The sequence below is a fragment of the Talpa occidentalis genome, unplaced genomic scaffold (genome assembly GCF_014898055.3).
Source record: "Talpa occidentalis isolate TD23 unplaced genomic scaffold, MPIMG_talOcc4v2.1 talOcc4.10, whole genome shotgun sequence".
Lineage (NCBI taxonomy): Eukaryota > Metazoa > Chordata > Mammalia > Eulipotyphla > Talpidae > Talpa > Talpa occidentalis.
Window position 1 is genome coordinate 104,687,335 of NW_023600993.1, and position 15,655 is coordinate 104,702,989.

General features: G+C 51.5%; 1 protein-coding gene across 4 annotated transcripts in view; it reads left to right on the forward strand.

The window, feature by feature from the left end:
• Positions 1-318: 318 nt before the first annotated feature.
• Positions 319-15,655, forward strand: part of STX16 (syntaxin 16) — a 29,430-nt gene continuing 14,093 nt past the window's right edge. Inside the window, exons 1-2 of one of the 4 annotated variants that reach the window (XM_054698469.1) lie at positions 319-1,190; positions 2,858-3,017. Coding sequence is in view for 3 of the 4 variants with exons in the window: in XM_037500842.2 (XP_037356739.1) it covers positions 8,323-8,454 (132 nt within the window). In the remaining variant the exon portion in view is untranslated. Of the gene's footprint in view, positions 1,191-2,857; positions 3,018-7,779; positions 8,455-15,655 lie in introns of those variants that run through there. The other 3 variants (XM_037500842.2, XM_054698467.1, XM_037500856.2) reach the window with 3 other exon arrangements.

Genomic DNA, 15,655 nt, shown 5'->3' on the forward strand with positions numbered 1-15,655 from the left:
GCCCTAGTTTATTTCTCCATCCTCACCTTCCACGACGCCTCATTGCCTGCCCAGCCTCGGCCAGCGACCGCCCTACCCCGGCTTCTTCAACTTTGCTCCGGCTGTTTTACGCTCCCCGAATGCCCTCCCTTTCTGAAGCCCTTTGCATCCTTCAAGGTGCAGGTCTTCCTCTAACACCTTCACGAAGGAAGCTTTTGCTGAAATATCAATCTCTCTCTTTTTTGAACTGCTGCTGCCTTTGTAGTCACTTCGGCATTTTTTTCAAGCTCCATTGCCCACTAATTGTTTCCCGTCTGTTGGTTTTGTGTCCCCAGCTAGACTGTGAGTTCTTTGAGAGCAGAGTGTCTTATATGGCTCTGGCTTCTCCCACAATGTGGGCTCGTGTCACTGTTCAGTACTTATGTATTGGGAAAGCGATCGGCCCCTTCACTGACTGAGTCATGACCTAATACTGATGACTGGAAACTGTCCTCGGGGCACCCAGGAGGAGCTAAGCCTTGTGGCCTGATCACCTGGGGAATAAGAGCCAGATCCATGCAGGAGCCTTTGGGAGCCTGACTCTTCCCTCTACCCACGCTCTCTTGGGTCCTGCAAGACGGACTCCCTTTGGCCAAGTTCAAGGGCTCTGGGTCCCCTGCAAGGCCCTCTCCTTCAAAGTCATGCATATCCCACCTCCTGCTTGCACCCAGAGAATGGGCTGAACTTCACCCGGACCCCACGCCTGGCCATATTTCCAGAGATAATTTGACACAAGTTGGACTCAGCCAGCCTTGACTTCCACCAGGAAGACTTGAAGAAGCTGCGGGCCCAGGGTGGAGGAGTTGTCACGTCTAACAGAGCTGAGAAACACTGACTGGGTCTACCAGGAAATTTTGCAAGGGAAAGAAGAGGAAGAGAGTAAAAGAGACATAGGCTCACCACCGACAAGGCTACCTTCAGGCTCAAATTGATTTCGCCTGCGGCCGAGGGTGAGCTGCCTACAAAAGCAGGAGGCGCCAAGCAATGGCAACGTGAAGCAGCTGCACTGGTCTCCCTGTCCTTGGTTTATACAGCCGCCTTCTCATCAGCCCGAACACTCCCCAGGCACTTGGGCTCATGGATGGCTCCTAATTCGAGACCCTAAAGACCTCTGCCTGGGCCCAGCCCAGCTCCACAGACATTCCCCCCCTGACCCCAGGGCTGGGCGGAAGGTGAGGCTCCATCTTCCCTCCGGGATCTGCCGTCAGGTGTTTCCCGCCCGTTGGATCCTGCAGGCCCCACCTCACTTCCTGCCTCCCCTCCAGGATGCACAGGGGCAGGCTCTGGAGACGCGGGGAGGGAGGGAGCAACCCTGTGCGGCGAGGAGATGGGTGTGAAGGCAGGTGAGCACAGCACAGGTGGCATCTTCGAGGCTGCGAGCATGTGCTGGGTGCTCCGAGAAGCAAATGTGACCAATGGGGGACGAGGAAGGGTGGACAGGTAGCACCTGCACTTGACCTTGCCTGAGAGTCTTCCAGGAGAAGGGGTGGCAAGGAGGAAAGTGTCCAGGGCAGAGCATCTCAGGTGTCAGAAGGGGCAGGGATGGTGAGCGTGGAGCGGGCAGAGAATGTCCACTAGGACCTGTGGAGGGTGTGGCTAAAGAGGCCACTGCCCCTTCAGGCTTCAGAGGGAAAGTGAAGGAGGTAAGCAAGCATTCGAGGAGTTCGGTGAGTCTCAGGGTGTGGAGGCCAAAGTCAGGAGTGAAGGGTTCTTTGCGGCCAGCAGCAGCAGAGCGACAGAGCAGGTGTCGGGTGCGTAGCGGAACGGGAGCAGATGGACCTTCTCAGAAAGGTGATGGCCCAGAGACGTGCCTGCCCCGGGGCCAGCATCAGAGGCATCGCAGACCCGCCGAGGCTTCGACGGTGCAGGCACGAGAGGCCAAGGTGGTGGCGGTTGGCGCGGCAAGGGCAGGCTCCGCGGGCTTCTAGCAGCTTCCTTGCCCTGGCTGTGGATGGGATGGTGGCCGGGCAGAGGTGCTAGCGTGGAGGGCGGGTGTGCCCCAGGCTCTTTGTTGGGGGCTCTGAGAAAGATCAGGAGTGGAGGGCCCGCACCGAGCCGGGAAGCCAGTGCCTCTCCGTGACGCAGGCCTCTGCAAGCAGCTCTGTGCAGCTGGGCTGGAAATCCCCATGGAGCCTGGAGCAAGCCACAGGCAGGCACCAGCTGAAACCACCCGTAGGGGAAGGGCCAGACCAAAAAAGCAGGAACAGAATGGTAGGGGTGAATCCACATTTGGGGACGGGGCCACAGAGAGATCGCAAAGGGAGAGAACCAGCCACACCTGCCTGAAGCTGGAGAAGGCCAAGCTGTGTTTCGGGCAGAGGCCATGGCCATAGGAAGGGCACAGAGTAAGGATGGACATGGGCCTCGGGCCTCGGGCAGGCATCCGTGCATCTCAGCCCCTCAGAGCCCTTGTCTTGGTTCCAGTGCCCGATTTAAAAATCAGGGAGACTTGCAGGCTGTTTTGTTTGCCACCCCCACCTTCCTGGGCTAGCAGTGGTCACATGGCACGGTCCCGACCCATCGAGGGTCACTCCTTGTTGGCCACGGGTTAGGGTGTAGGGATGACGATGGCCTCGGGACAGGCCAGTGAGTCAATTCCAGGACTTTCGTTGAAACTCTTGGAAAGGAGATGTGCTCTGCCCCCGGGGTACTGGGGTGTGAGGTCCCTGGGCGGAGCATCCAGACATCAGCTGGCCCCAGCCTGGGGAGAGCAAGCCCGAGTGTGAAGCGGACACAGGGGAGGAGGAGCCGCAGCCAGAAATTCCTGTTGGTGTTGCTCACCCTCTGGACCCAGCTCTGCCTAGATTTTTTTTAATTTGTATTTTTTTTTATTTTTTAGCTAAGCCAATCTGATCTGGGTTCTGTCACTTGCAAGCACAGAACGCCTGACCCACACAAGGCCGTGTGGCCAGTGGGGAGCTGCTGGCTCCAAGAGAGGCATCTGGAGAAGACTAGAGTCCAGCTCTGAACTCGCACATCACACAGAAGACCACAAACAGGTCAGTGGTCACGGTCATGGGAAAAAAGGCAAGAAGCGGACGAGCTGGCTGTGTCTCAATACCTGTCAGTGCGTTGAAACACAATGATTTCCTTTATATTTTTCAAGGGTTGAGTCATCCAGGTCAGCCCTGGCTTGGCAGACAACTTATTGTTTCTGCCAAGGGAGATGGCTGGATGGGAAGCTTGATTTATTTGAGTACACATGTGTCACCATCATCCTGGAAAAAAATAGAGTGCAGGAGAAATGCTTTGCTGGCATGTGCTGCAAGCAGAGGTCTTTCTCGGCCTCGAAGGCCAAAAGTCACGGGGCTGGATGTCGCTTGCGTCTTGCGGTTGGCGGTGCACCCACACGTGCTCTGCTGGGCGCTGGAAGGAGACGTGGCAAGGCGGGGGCTCCTTGATACTGGGTGGTCAAGAGCAGCAGCCCGGTGAGGGGACACACAAGAGCCGGTGGCTTGAGGAATGGCATCATGGACAGTGTGGCTGAGGCAAGTGATGGGGAGACAGCTCCCCTCTGCCATGTCTCTGCCACCCATCTCAGGTCTTGACCCCCGGGTAGCCTTTGGTGGTTAATACAGTTCATCTCATCTTTCGTTGGTTAATCCTCTCATTCGTCCATCCCACGTGTATCACACCACACAGTAGGTGGCAGTATCTTGAAGGAAGTGTTCACCAGGCAGAAGGCAGAGAACCCCACCATACCCCTGCCCCCAAGCACGTCCAAGAAAGGAAAAAGCTCCCCACGTGGGGAAGGTGTAGGCTGCAGGAAAGGGCCTGGCATGCAGACCCCCACCCCAGCGGATGCTCTGCTATGACGAGGGAACAGGGCAGCAGGGAGTGTTGATACATGAGAAAAATGAATCAAGTGCAGGTTGTTGGGGTAAATCAAATCCAGGCTGATACCATATTCTACCACAGCCGAGTTGGTAGCAGGGACCAAAGGTTTAAGAAAAAGTGAAGGCAGAAACACTTAAAGTGGAGACTATTCCATCAATTAGCTTAATTTTTGTCTGCCACGCAAGAAAAGACCATCATTAGTTAATATTAGTGATGCTGGCTTCCAGAGCTCTGTGTTCCACTGCGCGTTGCCGGTGTGGGCCAGAGGGAGCTGTTTCGGGGCCTCAATCAGGCAGTGACATGATGAGATTTGCGCTTTGGAAAGGTCACCACGGCTGCAGGGTACAGGATAGATGGAGGGGAGAGAGGGCGGCTATTAGAATGCTGGAGACCTGTAATTGGGCAGAGGTGGTGGAGACTGCAAATTCTCCAGAAGAGTCTTGCACTGTTCCATCCCTTTTAGCAGTGCCGAGCAAGAGCTATGCACAGCCACCGGGAGATTTCCAGAAATGCCCATTGGATTAAATTGTATGGCTATAAAAAGCTAATGGAGTATGGACAAAAACCGGTGTCTCACTCAGAGTGTCTCTGCTGGGAGAGGCATCGTGGAAGGGAGCTAAGGGAATGTTCTGACGCTGCAAATACTCCAGGTTTTGAGGGGTGATTTGGGGACACAGAACACACAGCACCTGTTCCCGAAATCTGGCCCGACTCTGCCAGCTCTGGCAGATCTGCGCATCGGAGACTTTCTATAGGCAGGGGAGGTTTGCTGCTCGACCTGATGCAAGGATGACTGTATTTAAATAGGCGCCGGAGAGGCCGAGGGCAAAGGTGTCCCCCGAGGCCGCTGAAGCCCCTCCTCCCAGAGAAAGGACAACGTGGTCACAGCTGGATCCCAGGCCACAGGACACACATCTTGCCAATGTCCCTGGAGAGGAGATTGCCCCTCTCTTCCTCCCAGGGAGAGTGGCACCTGAGGGGGCGTTTTTGCTGCCGTAAGGAAGCACATTGCCCGTTCCTGGAGCACTTAGCATGTGCCAGGGCTGCAGGAGGGGGCCGGGGCCCTCTCTCTGAGCATCTTCACCAAAGGGTGTGTGAGTCTCACTCGGTGGTAACCCATCAGCACCTGAGCCTCGAGGCCCATCCCTGCCGCCCCGGCCTGCCTGCGCTGAGGCCGGCGCCTGACGGCCATCAGCGCTGCTGGAGAGGACAAAGCGACAAGGAGACGCTCGTCTCCAAGTGGCTTCTTGGATCCATTGGCCAAACATTAGAAAGTGGGTATGAACCCAAAAAACAGGACACCCAGGCTCTCTGAGCTTGGGGAGTATCGCAGAGCCCTAGGCCAGGCCAAGAATGAGTCACAATGAAAGCTTTTAAAATATAAAACCATCAACCTAGATTTCTATTCCAAGGAAACACATACTTGGCCATGAGGGAATGCTTAAAAAAAAAATTGGGCTTAACCCACTTGACAGGAAAATAAAACAGCCAAGGAACATTCAAACATAATGATTTACATCCTCCTGCCCTCCCTTCCAATATGGGTCAGGCGTCCTTGGCCCCGATCTTGGCCCACAGCATGTCCTCTCCCCCGCTCCCTTGTTTTCATTTAACACGACTCCACGCACACAGCCCCACGCCCCACATGTGTGTGTGTGTGTGGGGGGGGGGCGGGTGGCAGCCGCCGGCGCTGCCTTTGGGCTGCTGTGCCCATCCCATGGGGTCTTCACGAGGCCTCTGCTCTGTGGCTCTTGGGCTGCTGGGGGGTGGCTGTTTGGGGAATAGGAGGATTTTTTTCCCATTATTTATGTGTGCAAGCACTGTTCATTTCTCTCAAAGAAATGGAAGCTTGATTGATTTCCTAAATGTAAGAACAAGATTGTCCTGCAATAAATATTTAAGACTGACCAGGAAGGGCGACCACCATCTGCTGAAACACAGACCAGGAATTACTTTGTTAAGCTTTCCAAGCGAGGGGAATGAATGAATAACCATCCTCGGTAATATTTGCTCAGCACCTGATGGTTTACAAAGGTTTTCACTTATCTCTTTTGATCTTCACAGTCGCCCCAGCGAGGGAGACAGGGCACGGATTACAAGGATTATTAAAACCCCACATTTTTTTTCTTTCTTAACAGATAAAAGCTTAAAGTCACTTGAGGGAGGCCAGAGAGTTTGGGGACTAAATCGCCCGTCGCTCAGTCGTTCGTGCACATATTTTAAAAACATTTATCCGGAGCCTATTCCAAGCCAGAGAGACGGCAGTGGGTACAAAGATGAAAAAAACACTGTGCCCGCGTCGGGGGAGATCACGTTCCAGCCCCGGGGCGCGCGCGGGGAGGTAAACAAGCCGCCCTGCGAGGTGTGCGCGCTCGGGGAGCAGAGCCCGCGGCCCCGTCTCCAGTCCCCCCTCCTCAGCGCCGCCGCAGGCCACAGCTTCGGTCCTCGAGGGGGGCTCAGCCTGGGGCCACCTCACACTGGGGGTGGGGGGTCGGGCCCTCGTTCTGCCAAAGGCAAAGATTCCCGGGGTGCCGCGCTCAAGCGGGGGGTTCACACACAGGTTCCCCGAATTTCCCTGCGCGAGCTAACTCGGGGCGTCCGCCTTCGGCGGGCTCGGCGCGGGGGTCGTGGGGTCCGCGCGGCCGGTGCCCCCGCGCGCCTCGCCCGGCCGGGCAGCCCTCCACAGCGCCGCCGAGGCGGGCCCGGTCCTGGAGGCGCCCCCAGCCCGCGCCCCGCGCTCTCGGGCCCTTTTCTTCCCTTTTCCTCGCTCGGTGCCCCCCGCCCCGGGACTGCACAGTGATTTTCCCCCGCGGCCCGGACGCGCGGCCCCGGCTCCTTCGAGGAGACGCGGGATCCGGGCCCAGCGCCGCGCCGCGCCGCGCCCTGAGGGGGCCGAGCCCCCCGCACAGCGCGCGCGGGGGGAGCCGCCCCCGACTTGGGGCGCCGCGGCCTGGCTAAGACCCCCCGGGGCCCCGCGGCCTCGACCCGCCCCGGCGGCGCCCCCGGCTCGGGCCTCGGCCTCGCGGCCGGCGGGGACCCGGGTCGGCCGCGCCCCGGGGCGCCCGGGCCTGGAGCCGCGCTCGGGCCGGCGGGAGCCGGCAGGGGGCGCGGGGAGCGCCGCGGCGGCGCGCGGGGGAGCTGGTGTGGGGTGCCGGCGGGGCCGCCGAAGTTTCGGGAACTTCCCCCTCGAGGCCCCACGACCGCGGAGCCCCCCGGGAGGGCGCCCCGGGACCCCATGGCCGGCGCGGCCTGCCGCCCTCGCCTTTTCCCTGCGCCTGCTTGTTTTCGAATCCATTTTTTTTTTTTTTCTTTCCAAGAGGCAAACAAGCGCGGCCGGCCCCAGAGGCGCGCGCCCCAACTTTCCTCCCGGCCCCCCCGCGCCCCGCGGCGCCGCGGGGCCTGCCCTGGCCGCCGCGCAACTTCCACTCTAGCGCGCGCCAAGGCGCCTGGCGCGGCTCCCGGCCCGGGCCCACGCTCCGAGGCGCAGCCCGCCCGCCCGCGCCTTCCCAGGCCCGAGCCCGCGGAGCCCAGGGCCAGGCCGGCGCCCCGCAGCTGCCCCGCGCCCCGCGCCCCGGGGCAACAGGGCAGGGCGCGCCCGCGCCCGGAACGTTGCGAGCGCGGCTTGCGAACGTCGCAGGGGGGCACTCGCGAGGGACGGACAGGAAGAGGGCCGGGGGGACGCCAGAACCCGGGACCGCGGCGCGGAAACGGCCCGGGGCCGAGCTGCGGTCGGATCCGGGGATGGAGGGAGCCGGAGGAGAGGCGTGAGGAGGCCGGGAGGTGGCCCTGCTGCCCTTTGGAGGCCGGCAGCCGGCTGAGGCCGCAGCACCAGGCCGCCCGGCGAGGGAGAGGGTCAGGAGGTCGGGCCCGGGCCTGCACAGGCCCAGGCCAGGCCAGGCGGGGCGCTCCAGGCGCCCTGGCGTGCAGGGCCCAGGCCTGGCCCAGGGTGCCCCCGGGGGGCCCGGAGCAGGCCTCTGGTGGGGAAACTGAGTCAGAAGCCAGCCTCCGGCCGAGGCCTAGTCGTGTGTGAGCCCAGTTAGGGGTAGGGGGGCCAAGACCCTTGGGGGTCTCAGAGACCAAGGGGCAGGGGCTTCAGGGCCTCCCAGTCCAGAGCCGGATTGGCGAGCTAGACGCTTGTAGATCCCGGGTTGGATTGGGGTGGGGTCTCTGGGACGTTGGCTAGCGAGGCAAGGATTGGGGGGATTTAAGTGCTTGGAGATCCAAGTCAGGTCTTGGGTAGGGGGAGTCAGACAATTGGAAAGCCTAGGTGGTTATTTGGGGAGGGGTCTTTGCGCTTGGGCGAAGCGCAAAGCTGCTGCGCCTGTCGGACTCGAGGCCCGAGGCCTTGTCAAGAGAGGCTTCTGTGCAGGGTGGGCCTACTAGGCCAGGCCGAGAGAAAGAAAGTGAACAAATCAGGACTATAAGTGGGCGGGGGGCCCCTGAGAGGGGGGTCACAAAGGGTGAGACATGGCCACCAGGCGTTTAACCGACGCTTTCTTGTTGTTGCGGAATAATTCCATCCAAAACCGGCAGCTGTTAGCCGAGCAAGTGAGTAGTCACACCACCTCCAGCCCTCTGCATTCACGTAGCATTGCTGCGGTGAGTCTCCTGGCGGCCTCTCCGACACACGCACCGTGTGCACAGCGGCTCTGCCTGTCTGTCTGTCTCTGTCTGTCTCTCTGTCTAAAAGAAAAACAAGATGAGAATAATAAGACTCATACGGAACTGCCAGGGCTCTGGGCTGAGGTCTCGGGACAGCCATCACTCTGGATGGGCGAGAAAACCAGTTTTAGGCCCCTGGTCCACGTCTGCCTTGCCCTCTGTCCTCACTTCCGCCACCCTCCCAGCCCCCGCACCCCTCCACCGTGGCCACTGCCGCCTCCAATTTACATGTTTTTAACACGAAGCTTTGGAAGCTTCGGGCCTTTTCTAAAGCCTTTTTGTTTCGTTTTGTTTTAAGCCCCCTCTCTCCTCCCCCTCCCATGCCTGGCCTCCTTAAATGGCCGAGTTGCCTGATCTCAGTCCCAAATACTTGCAAATGAACAGCTCCCTCCCCCAATGAGGAAGGAGGTGTGTGCGTGTGTGTGTGTGTGTGTGTGTGTGTGTGTATTCTTTTTCACCCTTTTTCTTTAATGGCCTCCCGCCGGCTGTGTGGCTGTGTTCCCTAGGAATAATTGCTTCACTGCTTTCCTGGGGGCTCATGTTTGTGAGCTGTAAGGTGCTAGGTCCTTCGTTTTCCATTTCCCACACAGGAAATTAAGCTTTTCCCTCCATTCGAACTTTTTTAAAAACGCATGGTGTGTATGTGAAAATTAATCCCCAAAATAGCACATGGTTGGTTTTTTTCCCCCCCTGACTTAATCAACCCGAACCTTTCTTCAGCCCAGCAATGGACTCTTTCCTAGAGAGGGCATGGAAGAATACTTAGGTTTTTCATGGGGTGACTTTTCCTTTCCGAGCCTCAGTTTCCTGCTCTGTTCAACACGGGGATGGTTCTGGATGAATTCTTCAGGGGATGATTAGCTCTGTGATTAATCTGATAATTGAACAGCGCAGTTATGGAGCTACTTTGTCGTGGGGGCTACTTGTTGTAAATAGAACAGGATTGACTGAAGAAATAAAATCACCCCAAGCCAGTTTATTGGGGATTATACCTGAAATACAGTTTTGGAACCTCACGTTTACTTCACCTCTCAGCTACTGTGTTGCCTTTTCATATTTTTCTTTATGACTTTAAATGCTTCACAAAAATTATGCCATGTGTTTTGATTATTGACACACTGTCTACAAAGACAGTTTTTCCTTTTTGTACATCCTAAGTGGAAAATGTCCTTGGCATTTTTCTGTATTAGCAATACAGAAAAGCTCTTTTAAGTTGTGTGAACAGTTTTAGGAATAAAAATCTCAGGTTATTTTTTAACTCAGGTTAAACACAGTAAACAGTGACTGTGTGTAGGTTTTCATTTACTTAAGAATTTCAAGCGTTTTACATTTGTAAACTGAAAGAAAGGGCATTATTGTGAAGTAAGCGTGGGACGGAAACGGGCTAATTCCAGCGCTTGTTTTGAAAATGATGTTCTGAAATAAGCCAAGAATTAGAGAGTAGAAATTGAATGAGTAAAATTTCTCAATGAAATTTTAGTTTTGTTAAATAAGATGTTAAAAACTGCTTGTTTCTTAAATGGCTTGATTTTATGTTACCTCGTGGGAGGAAAAAACATGAAAACTGGAGTTACCATTTCTATGGTTATCAATTTTAACGGGTTGAAAAAAAACATACTGTCCACTTTAGAATTTTTAATCATGTAAGACTCAAAATACCCTCGACTGATAGGTAGTGTGAGACTTTTAAGATTATTATTGATGGTTAAATTCGACAGTTAAATCATTGGTGTCCGAGACGGGTAGCTTTTTGAAATTACATCTCTCCAAGTCAAGCCGGTTTTGAAAATGATGCTCTAAACAAGGCGATTTGAAAATACATATATATAAGCCAAGTCAAATAATTTAAAATGGAGAACTAAAGTATATAATTCGGAAAAAAAAGGATATTTCAGAAAATGTGCAGATATAGTTCGCTAAAAATGGGTAATTATACAATTTGGAAAAATAGAAATGTCAGAAAATAGAGTTTCATTTAGCCAACTTATACTATTTCTTGAACATAGATTTCTGAAACTAAAAATACATGTCTAAATCAGAACATTAAAAAAATATTTCCTATATGTTACACCCTTTAAAGATGTTATATACTTATATTAGTCTGGCAGCTTAAAATCTTTCTGAGATCACTCTAAACAGTGAGATCATTTAAAATACAATTTTATAGTCAATTCAGATTATTTAAAAGATTTTGTAATTAAAAAGTTTGCTTGACTTAGATAAATTTAGAAAGACAATATATTTTCATTGTGTTCTTTAAAAGCACATGTAACGCATTTCTGAAGTTTTTTAGGGGTGAAGTATTGCTTGCAATTGATTCTGCAGAAGGTATCCCCTGAGCACACCAAAATAGGGGCAACATGTTAGCAAGAAGGCACAATTTTTTCAACTTTTCTGGAAGTTGGAGAAGTGTCATGAACATTTTGGAGAAAAACCATGTCTAACCAAACTTTATTGAATGTTTTTCATTGCATATCCAGCTCGTGAAAATTTTAAAACCACGTTTCTGATACACGTTTTAAAAAACCATGTGGCAAAATCAAACAAAACTTTATCTGTCAAATCTGAATATGAGCTGGATGCTATTAAGAAATTATTAGTTAATTAAAATAATTAAATTTATTTTATTAGAAAGGATTAGCAAAATATCAAAATACCAACTTATATACTTAACCCACCAATAAAGGAAACAAATAAAGCACATTATTATTAATTGTGAAGTCTGCTTATGTATGTGGAGTAGATAGACATTATGCCATTTTACATGCATTTTTGCATGCTTGAAGATCAAGAAATAAAAACCTAACAGATATGTCTCTGTCGTGTTAAAAAATTAATAAAACAATTAAAAGAAGACAGTTTGCAAATATTTATCTAAAACTCAGTTAATTAAAAAGGAAGTGACTAAATCTAGTTTAACTTAAAAAAAAAAAATCATTACCAGAATGTTAAGTTCCTGCTTAGAAGAAAAGGCTGTAGTGCATTTTGGTGTACATTTGGTATATATTTGTTACCTCTCATAACGAAAATTAAGTCACCCTGTTACAACATCTATAATAGATTGTAATAGATTAGGGTGTGGTTTTTGTTTTTTCTTTTTTTGTTTTAAACCTGAATTTCACATCCTCATTTAAGGAAAAAACTGGAAATTGATTGAAAAGTGGTGTGTTTTTGTATTTCACACACCTCAAAACAGGGCACACTGCAGCCGTCTCAGTCACAACGTTTCACCCTGCATTTTGTGTGTCCTGGTCTGTGGACAGACTAGAGGGTGGTCGGGGAGGTGGTGGGCTGTTGTCTGCCCACCAGGTGCCCCACCACAGGTCTGTAGCCTGGAGGCGTGGATATGCACCTGCGACAAGCAAAAAGCCCCGGTGGCAGAAGGACCCAACATCCCCATCCCGTAGCCCTCTGCCTGTTGCCTTCACCATCTTCTGTGGTGTCCCTCGCAAGTCCCAGCCCCTGGACACACGACTCTTGTGCTACCAAAAAGCCTTTGCCCACAGAAGCCCAGCTACGCCTGTACCTGGCATGCTGTGTTCCAGTGCTGAGCCCTGCAGGGTCTCTGACACGGGAAACCTTCCTGCGTGATAAGCCTCTAGTCTTGTTCCTCGTGCTTTTTCCAGGCTCTGCATTCTCGGCTCAGGCAGAGTGGCTAAGTTTCTTGCCTAGGAATGATATCTGGTTTTTCTGTATCCTTTTAAAGCACCCAGATCTAAACAAAATTCTGCCTAATTGCAATCTTGATTGTGTTGGTATTATGAGTGAAACCAATGGTGAAAAACAGACTGTGGGTTTGATTTTTAGACCACCAGCAAAATGCAGTTGTTGCATTTCTCATTCCTTTTATTGTGGTCTCAGTTTTGGGTGTCCCTCTGAGGCCCTGCCTCAGGCAGCATCAAATGAAGGAGCTTCGGACTGTGATGTCTGGGAATTTGGGGCTCAGCCTCACTCTGTGGCACACTCACAGTGCGTCTTTTAGGCAGCTCGCAATCCCTGGAGACACCTGCCTTGTTTGTACATGGAAGGGTTAGGGTTAGGTTACTTCTAGTGACCTATTCGCTTCCCAGTGCTTTCTCAAATTCTAGCATATTCCTCCTGACCTGGGCACACGACAGTGCTGTGCCTGTCAGTCCAGTCAGGGCAAGCAGGACCAGCGCTGTTGAGAAGTGACTTTGGTATTACATCGGCCACATGCAGTTTTGAAGGCAGCACCTCACTCAAGTCGTCATGGGCGGCTTGGCCTTCAGCTGAAATGAATTCACGAAGTTAAATAATCATCCCAGAGGATGTGTAGAGTCCAAGGGATAAGTGAGAAGTCGGTGTGGCGTAGCTGTTCAGATCTGATGAGGTGCCTGTGTGTGACTGATGTGGTTTCCTTTGACCGGGAGTGGGTCTAACAGAACTGGAGCTACTTTGTTGCTGTTTACTGCCTGCTCTGTTCTCTGCTTTAAAATAATGTGGGATCTATAAATGCAAGCCAGGGTTTAATTGGTCTCAGATTAGTTTGTAACTAGCACATTATTTTTAATAAAACACTGTGGGCTTAAAAACAGCCAGCAATTACGCATCAGCTATGGCGGTGAGAGACCCCAGGCCCTGGTTCAGTCTTGACTGGACGGCTGGCTGAGCCGGCAGAGAGCGCACTGTGGCCCTGGCCCTGCGCTGAGTGCTGCGCACATGCAGCCGCCTTCATCCTCCCGAAGCTCTGTCGAGGAGGAGTGCTTGGCCTTCTCAAGACGGAGCGGGGAGAAGCAAGGTGTGGAGGAGTTAGCCTTGCCCGGGGTTGCCCGCCCAGTGCGTGGGGGGGCTGGGGATGGGGGGCTGCCAGACCAGGACCCCCGCTGCAGGTCCCTGGACACGGAAGACCTGTTGTTTGCAAGTTGTCCTGAGATGGGGACAGCATCTTTGTGTAGCTCCCTCGGTAACCGTGTGCAGTCCCTTTTAACTTGCATGTTGAAGGCTCTCACTTGTAGTCCAGGCTGAATCTGTTGGAAAACTAGTCCCCTGTCTTTAGAATCCAAGTGTGAAATCATTGTATATTTCCCTTTAGATCTATTTGCTTTTCTGCTTCTAAAGATTCCATTTGAGCAATGAGGCTTACTTGAGAATAAGGGTACTTTGTTGGATAAAAGTGAAGCAAACTTTTCTTCTGGCAGTAACGGAAATAAAGTAAATATCACTATAGCATAGACCTGTATTTCCAACTCATTTTGCTCGACTTTTCCAGACTTCCTGAGTAAACACAGATGGGTTTCCACTTATTTTTCAGTTTTATGTAGAAAGTTCTTTAGACTATAAATTCCACATGCTACTTGAAGCTTTCAATATTTGCTTGATTGTATGCCATTGGCAGGTCAAAAGCCTAGATTTAGACATTATAAAGATTTAGAAGGTGATGATGTGTAGTAACGTGTTTTCGTTTGGCTGTATTTTGGTTTTTCCTGGTGGTGATTCTAAATGTTTTAATTCACGTCTTGATGAAGGTTTCTGGTCACTTGGTGGCAGGGGGAGTTTTGAAAAGCCTTCTATTTTTAAGTAGCAAAATGAGGGGAGAGGGCTCTGGAAAAATGACTGTTCCGGTTTAATTCCTGGTGTTTGAGGTGGGAGAAGCTATCACAAGTAATTCCTTGAGTTGTTAATGAAACCGGTGGCTGGGAGGTGGGGTGCAGAGGCCTGCATGCCTGGATGTGTCCCCATCTGAGCTGGAACAGGCTGTGTGACTTCAGGAATGGCTTTGTACACCCCAAAGCTTGTCTTTCTTATTTGTGAAGAGTCATATAGAGACCTAGAATCCCAAGTACCTGATTTCACCTCTTATCAGGGAATAATTGTCCAAACCAAAAGATCAGGGTGGATGCCCAGTTATGGCCCTGGGAGGCAGGCTCCTGTGCAGCAGAGATCTTAGCCCCGGGCCACCGCGGTTCCGCGTGAGGGCGACGGCCGAGGAGCCGCTGCAGAAATGGCAGCTGTGCACGACACGCCGCTGGAGTTGAGGCTTCTGCCTGTGGCTTGTATTATTAATAAAGGCACTTCAGCGCTTTCTTTCTGAAAATGTTAAGCTTTAAAAAAAAAAAATAAAAACATTTCCTTTATAAAGTAAAAGATAATTAAATCAGATTTCCATTTGACACTCTCTTCTCTATTAATATCTTCTGGCACTACTATTGCTGCGGGGGTGTGTATACAGAGAGTTCTCCTTTGCTCTCCCAGCAGACTGTGGAAGCGGTGAAGAGGACTTTCAGCTTTCTGTAATGTCAGCTAATTGAATTTTCCACGGAGGAATGTTGCCGGATTACATTTTACTGCTTTCAGTGTTTGATGATATTTTGACCCCATAGGCCAGTTTCATTTGCACTATTAATTTTTAAATAAGGAAGTTTTGTTTTTTATTTTCTAGGTTATTTTTAAGCATAAATTAATCAACACAGTTGATTACTGAAATTCACCACTAATTATTTCAGGGATCAATACTGTAAAAAAAAAAAAAAGGCTAGTTCTTTAGATTATCTATCATTAGTAAATGTCTCTTCAGAAGATTGAGTTCCACATTGATCTAAAAATGAGCCTTTAGTTTTAAATTGAACTTAATCCTCTGGCTGCCGGCGCTTCTTCCTTCCTATTTCCCCCTTCAAAAAAAAAAAAGAAATCTCTCCCTTTGTTGACTTTTTATAATAGCTTATAAATAACTGTGTGTGTTCGAGAGCGTAACAATACACGCCAAGCAGGCAGGGAGACTTTTCCTTTTACCACCTGTGTCTCTCCAGCAGCGTGTGCTTCCTCGGCGGCTCATCCCCCCGATAAAGCCGTGTCTGCGGGTTTCATTTGCGGAGACCTTACCTGTGTGGTCGCTCAGATCTTACCCAGATGCAGCCACGGGCAGTTACTGTGGGGCGCTCATTTTCTAATTGGGTTGCCTTCGCAAGACTGATTTACATGTTCCGATATAGATTTACTTGACGTGGTAAAATACATTTTCCCTTTGCTCTCCTGTTTTATCTTCCTAAGGAAAATTGAGGATACTGTGTGTGACACTTGATATCCATGGACCAGATTAACAAGATAGTGTAGTGAAACCAAAGCAAGCGCGTTTTATTTTTTTCTATTGTATTTTGACTTTCACAGCTACGTATTGTTT